Source organism: Protopterus annectens, chromosome 5.part0 (genome assembly GCF_019279795.1).
Source record: "Protopterus annectens isolate FY-2018-M chromosome 5.part0, PAN1.0, whole genome shotgun sequence".
Lineage (NCBI taxonomy): Eukaryota > Metazoa > Chordata > Ceratodontiformes > Protopteridae > Protopterus > Protopterus annectens.
In genome coordinates this window covers 286,851,145-286,858,644 of record NC_056735.1, presented here as the reverse complement: position 1 = coordinate 286,858,644, position 7,500 = coordinate 286,851,145, and the positions used below count along the sequence as shown (strand labels likewise).

The 7,500-nt window shown below is 36.4% G+C and overlaps 1 protein-coding gene across 1 annotated transcript in view; it reads right to left on the bottom strand.

The window, feature by feature from the left end:
- MAP3K15 (mitogen-activated protein kinase kinase kinase 15) overlaps positions 1-7,500 on the bottom strand; it is a 1,833,462-nt gene that overhangs the window by 1,485,833 nt on the left and 340,129 nt on the right. Inside the window, exon 3 of the mRNA XM_044072272.1 lies at positions 6,207-6,230. Coding sequence (XP_043928207.1) covers positions 6,207-6,230 — 24 coding nt within the window. The remainder of the gene's footprint in view (positions 1-6,206; positions 6,231-7,500) is intronic.

Genomic DNA, 7,500 nt, shown 5'->3' with positions numbered 1-7,500 from the left:
ATTTAAATTGTCTAGTAACCAATAGGTTGTCAGTAAAAATTCCGCCTTTTTTGCAAGGTGGGCTTTAAAGGTACAGCATCATTTAGTCCTGGATTCCTGTGTGCCATCAATTCCAATATCCATTTAGACTCTAAGGATTCTGTTAATAGTTTAATATCTCCCCCTCCGTTGTTTAATCTAACATTAACTATAGCTCTAAATTGAAATGTATGTGTAGGGTTCTTTTCAATATGCCTATAAAGGGCATTATGTATATCCTTATTCCTTATGGAGGATAGATGTTGAAGTATCCTCACCTTGAACATATTGTTGGTCTTTCCAACATAGAATCCAGAACATTGTAAACATTCTGCTATATAGACCAAATTACTCGCCCTGCAAGTGGCCCTTGCCTTAAAGTTGAAAACCATGCCACTGACAGGATGTGTAAAGGTAGTATCCTTATTAATAATAGAACATGCTTTACAAAAGCCACACGGAACACTACCCACTGATTATTAATAAGGTTCTATAGGCATATTGAAAAGAACCCTACACATACATTTCAATTTAGAGCTATAGTTAATGTTAGATTAAACAACGGAGGGGGAGATATTAAACTATTAACAGAATCCTTAGAGTCTAAATGGATATTGGAATTGATGGCACACAGGAATCCAGGACTAAATGATGCTGTACCTTTAAAGCCCGCCTTGCAAAAAAGGCGGAATTTTTACTGACAACCTATTGGTTACTAGATAATTTAAATTGTTGGAATGTTTGTTCCTATTTTATCTGATGAAGGGTTACCACCCGAAAGCGCTCATCCTTGGAAGTATTTGTGTATTTTAATAAAGAAGGAAGAAATTTCAGCAGTGTCCTACCATTCTTCTTCTTTGGATACTTTCACAAAAGTGTGTTTTCACCGAAAATGCACTTTCACTAAAGTGAGCTCAAAAAAAAAAAAAATGACAGAATGGATGTTACTGAGATATCGGTACAGTGGGGATAAGGAAATATTCCTTTTTCCCCACTGTAGTGAGATCTCGGAGTGAGAATATAAAAGTATGGGGTGATGGGGCACAGTCCCTCCACATGGGGGGTGCAAGGGGGCTTGCCTTCCTGCATAAACGTGTTTACTGTTTTTTTGTTTTTTTAAATGTTTGCAGTCTTTCGTGAAAGTCTTTTTCAGAGAAAAATCACTTTCGCAGAAGTGTCCTCGACTGTTAAGTTTTGTTGAAATGTGTCATCGGTAATTAGTCCTAGATCCATATATATATATATATATATATATATATATATATATATATATCATTTTTTATGTTTTAACACTGCTTGATCTTGGTAATCATATCTACATATAAATTTGGAAGATGTAAAATATCTGTCAGTGGTAACAGGAGTTGAGTTGCACACTTTGCTCATCATTTAAAAGGGCCAGAGTGCCAGACATCAAAGGGTACTTGCGTATTATCGCAACCACATTTTCAAGCGAATGGTGGTTGCTTTCCCTTGTGTCAACTGGGACCGATTAAGTATGAGAAAACCTCAGACGCTTGTTTTCTTTAATGTGTTCTTGTTTTTAGGAAGGTTTCTCACTTCAGATGAAAAAAATTAAGGTTTGAAATAATAGGTTTCCCCTTTTACTGCCAGTGCCTCAAGATGTCAGTTAAGCAAGTTCCCCCATTCCACACTTAAAACACGTTCCGTGTTCCTTTTTCTCAGCCTTTGCCCTGACAACAGAAAGCATCGGGAAACAAAAAGCCAAAGCAGTATACCCTGTCTGACTCCGTACAAAGTGATTGGGAAGGGTAGTAGACTGTTAAACACTATCTTGGTGGATTTTTTATTTATTTTTTGGTTTGTAAAACGAGTATGGGTTTTCAACCGTGGCTTGCAATTTTTGGTTTGTAATCCGTTGAAGGATTAGACGTCTGATAGGAAGCAAAGACAATCAAGGGGATTTTCGAATAGAAAGCGGCAGCAGTACTGCAAAATCATTTAAACATCTGATTAACCTCTCTAATATAATTGATCCATAAAGTGAGACTAGCATTGGGGGGAATGAAAGGAAGTTAGCAGATGCACAAGATTTTGCAGTGCTGCTGTTTTCTACTTAAAAAGTCTCCCTTGATTGTCTTTGCTTCCCATCAGACATTCTTCTGATGCACATAAAAGGGCACAGAGACTGCAGCTCGTTTCTCCAGTCAAGCCACCGCAGAGTTGATGAAGAAGCAGTGGAAGAAAATGGTGACTGCTTTACCAAGCCCTCTGTTTACAACCCAGCCTTACATCACACCTTAAAAATGTTTACAATGGTGACTGCTTTACCAAGCCCTCTGTTTACAACCCCAGCCTTACACCACACCTTAAAAATGTTTAAAATGGTGACTGCTTTACCAAGCCCTCTGTTTACAACCCAGCCTTACATCACACCTTAAAAATGTTTAAAATGGTGACTGCTTTACCAAGCCCTCTGTTTACAACCCCAGCCTTACACCACACCTTAAAAATGTTTGAACTTTCTTGTAAAACACATATCAGACAGACCTTACAAGGTAAGACCAAATGTCTGTTCTTCAATTTTATGTCAATTATCGCAGCATGAAAATCTGGTTGCGATAATACGTAAGTACCCATCAAAGCATTTCAATGGACCAACTGCCATCTTACATGAGATCTCTGCATGCAGAATGATGAACAGCAGACTAAGCCCATCTTCATGTAGGCTCTTCCTTTACCAGCAGTGTTCCAAATGTCATCCAGATCTCTGCTTCACCTGATACTTGTGATCAAAACACAACAACCAGCATGCAATGATGCTGGGGCAGGTACAAACTGTGGCACTGATATTTAAACTGATACAAGAGACTCGTTAAGCCACCTAAGCACCTAGTTTCTGTATCACATTAGAATACGGAGTCCAGTGAGTGTCTGAACTTGTGGTAACAATCCAGGTGAAGCAAAAGTATTTATTTATTTACATTAGTTTATTGTATTTTATTTTTGTTAACCATATAAGTAAGGACCATTTTCACACATGACCACGGCCAAACTGGCAGCAACAAAGTATACAAAGTAAACATACAAATATGAATTACATATATTAGTAAGCAGAATACAAAAAAACTTATCAGCAATTACAAAATCTTAACTAGTAGTATACAAGCATTAATGATAACCAGTTTTCAAGCATGAAGTCAACAACAAAGTATACATAGAAAAACACAATAAAACACATGTAAATGTTAGCAAGCAGAACATAAAAGTGTAAATCATCTACTACAAACTTTTAAATAGGACTCTACTAGCATAAATGGTGATGCAAAATATTGCTCACCAAGCTATAAAAAATGTTAAGAACTTACATGACTAGTACAGAGGTCTTGTTATGAACTAGGTATTAAAATCACCCACTCCCAGGTAAGTGGGTGGACTGTATATAAGGACACCTCAGTGATTCAGCATTTCTCCATGAGCTTTTTAAAGGTGTTAGTGCTCTCTGAGTAAGACTTCATATACTGAACTCAGATGTGAAATAAATGTCCAGTCCATCCACAAAGTGACTTTTCTGGGGGTTATAAAGCATCCAAAAGAGAAAGAAGAATGGCTGCCGCAAGTTATGGATCACTGCTATTATGGAACTAAGTCTCCATTATAAAAGCCAAGTCAATAACAAACAGCAAATCAGAAAAAGTGTCTGTAATGTGCAGCATACACCTGGAGTTAAATAATAGAGCCCACGTAAGTGCCAAAGGAGAGAAGGTCCTGCTGGAAATGTGAAACCAGTACACCACCATTCAACAAGAAAGACTTTTGTTGCAGTACTCGTCACCGGAGCAACAGAGTAGCAGCTGCTGACTGTAGTTACTACTGACCTGCTCTTGAAGATCTAGACATTCAACAAAGCAGTTCTTAGCTCCACCTAAAGACTTTAACAGTCTCTAGTTTGTTGCATGTTTAGATCAGGGGCTCAAGGATGGAGGGCAAGAAAAAGGCTTCTGGACTTGAAAAAGCCCCATTCAGTATACAAAATAAACAGCAAAAAACCCCAAAAATATTTACCTTTTGCAATAAAACAATAACAATTTTACAAAGACAAGCACTCCAACAGCTAATATCAGAAACTCCAACTTAACAAAACACAAAGGTCACTCCTAAACAGTACTATCTACAGAGCAAAATGATGACTATATAACATATATATGGATTTACTGTATTTGGTCGAATTTCATTTGGTCGAAAATGATTTTAGGCAGCCCACTTCATAGAAAGCTCATTTGACTGAAAGCTCATTTGGTCAAAAATGAAATATAGCCCCTGCCCCACTGCAGTGCAACCCTGGAGTGAGAATATTAAGTAAGGGGAGTGGGGGGGCGTAGCCCCCACATAACTGAAGTGTATTCACTGTTATATAAAGGTGTATCCATTAAAAATACACTGATATATATATATATATATATATATATATATATTCGGTAAAAAACATTTGCATAATGTTGGGGTTACAACCCCACACCCCCAATGTGAGGGGCTGTGCCCCCACACCCCCCTTACTTATTATTCTCACTCCAGGGTCGCACTGCAGTGGGGCAGGGGCTATATTCCATTTTTGACCAAATGTGCTTTCAGTCAAATGAGCTTTCAGTGAAGTGGGCTGCCTGAAATCATTTTCGACCAAGTGAAATTCGACCAAAAAAAGTAGACCCATATTAAGGCCAGAACATCCATCTAAAAGCCAGCAAAACTCAAAAAAAATCAAACACTATCCTTTAAATCTTAAATTGAACATTGCCCAAACAAACCAAATATTCTGCTACATTAATTATACATTTTGTTTTATTAGACAAAGGAAACACCGTGTCTTGTTTCTGTATTTTCTCCGTACATGTAGAAAACAATTACAAGACAAAGGAGCACACAAGATGTACCTACAGTTTTGATTTACCTCTAGAAAAATGTTAACATAAATAGCGATTATGCAATACTTCCAGAAAATGAGGCTATGTTCAAGGAAGGATATTATTGTTCACATAAAACATTCCATCTCTTGAAGTTATCTCATGAGGCCTTCAAACCCAATCATTTTAGCCTGAACATTAATTTGCAGTGACCACTTTCCCATCTACATTTAAAGGATTATACCTGGTAGAAGCAGAAGGCTTTGTACTCGGTGATTTCTCTCTGTTCTGTCATACTTTAACCAGCACCCTGCCAGCCATAGTACAGGTAACTTGAAATTATATCTTAACGTTCAAGTTACACTTTTGAAATGTAACTCCTTTTATGAAACAAGAATAAAAATATTCTAGACCAATGTATTTTTAAGCAACACACTAAATGTACATTTCCCATAACTGAAGCTAGTTTTGTTTACATACTACACACATATTAACTGTGTCCTTCATTACAGCAGCAATACAACTGTAACATTTTCATTGCAAAACCAAAGGGCAAGGATGACTGTCATTTTAATCTGAAGTTGCAAGGGCACAGTAGTTGAGATTAAGTACATACTACAGAAATTGGCATAAATATAATAAGAAAAATAAATGTCAAACAGTTAAGCACACATAAAAATAGTACATATTGTAAATACTGCTTATCCATAACATCAGTTAATACTGCAGAAACTGGCATAAATATAATAAGAAAAATAAATGTCAGACAGTTAAGCACACATAAAAATAGTACATATTGTAAATACTTCTTATCCATAACATCAATTAACCAAGGCCAAAAAGAGATGTGGTGAAATGCAGTTAAATATAGCCAGGCTTTTAAAGTGCCACCAACAAAATAAAATTGCACATTTAAGACGTGGTAGGAGGCTCAGTAGTTACATGCATGCTACATGACTGTTTAGAAATACTAACATGTTGAGTCCTCTCAATTCAGCAGGGACAGTTTTGGGGGCAGCAGCAGTTAACTGTCAGCTGAAATAAGGACATTTACTATGTCATGCAGGACAAGAAAAATAGCTAAAGTGCACCTGAAAAGAAACAGCATTATAAAAACAAAGTACTGAGTCAAATGCCACATTCATTAGTTCTACAACTGATTACAATGGATTCCCACTGGCAACAGGATATGTCTTTGATAAAATATACATATTTTAAAACATTTTAATTATTAAAATAACATAGCTACATGTTAGATGCACTGCATTCAATAACGCTTTGAAATTCATACAAAATTCATAGGTTTGGAGGAAATGTGGTACTTACAGTATTTTTCTGACTTGCCATATCCTGTACAAAAGAAAAATAAATGATCAGTGCAGAACCAGACTACATGTTAAGGAATACTTTTCAGAGCTAAAATACATTTCAGTACTCATGTAAGATATCATTATAGTTGTAAAATTTTATATCAGTACTACGAAAATTGAGCTAATTACCAGAATGTCTACACATCAACGTAAAATAAACTTATCTCCAAAAATCCTTTAAAAATGTAACTCATTTTAGATTTAAAAATGTTGTGCCCCAGCTCCTACTTCAGTGTTCCCATACCCCCAACTACTGGGTAGAACCAAATTCATGTTAATGTTCCATGGACTAGATCGCCTTACTAGATTAGGAACTATGACAGAGCATTCATATAAGACAGCTTCCACCGAATAAGGTGCAAGGGATGAGGAACGTCAGATGGACAGCATGTATAATACAATACCACTGGGGATTTGTTTGTCTTTCACATCTCTGACCATATCATGACCTTCTACTTCTGCATCCCTTTTATAATTCCTTACGCTAGAATTATGTAACCTTCCTAAGTCAGCCAAATCATCAGTCTTACAGTATAAGCTCACCCTTGATGAAATGGCCCACAGATATGACACTTCACACTTGGAACTAAAACCTCTAGACACTATACAGGGGACAGCGTCCATACCCTCTCCTGATGAAGTCACTCACATCTGGTGGAAGAGTGTCCATTCAAAGCCCGGTCTTCAGTGGAATAATTAAAAGACAATAGCTCTGTGTTGGTGGGATGGTAATTTTAGAATTAAATTAGATATTTTAATTTCTTCCGCACCACTGAAAAATTAGATCATACTGCTTCAAACAGCAATCTGGTGTACGCTTGTGTACTTGCCATGATTCAGAAAGATATTTCCCAGCAGAAAATGTATTAAAATATAATATACAAGCTCATTTTATCTATCTATTTACAGCTATACAGATCTATAGATATATATATATATACTTATAAACACTTTTAAACAAGCCCGACTACATCTTTAGTTATATTTCTGTACCAATACTATTTCACCTGCAATTTATTTGTGTTGTAATTTGTTAAACTGTATCATAAGTTTGTGAGATTGCATAACTTACATGTCTCAGCAGAGTCTGTAAACTGTGCTAAATTTGTATTATGTTACGTTTGCTTTTGCAACTACCTTTGGAGCTTTTCTTCTCGGACCTCCATTGAAAATGGACATGTATCCAGTTGGACTATCCCAGTCAACAAATGTAAAATAAAAATAAACAAACACACACATATATCTAGATA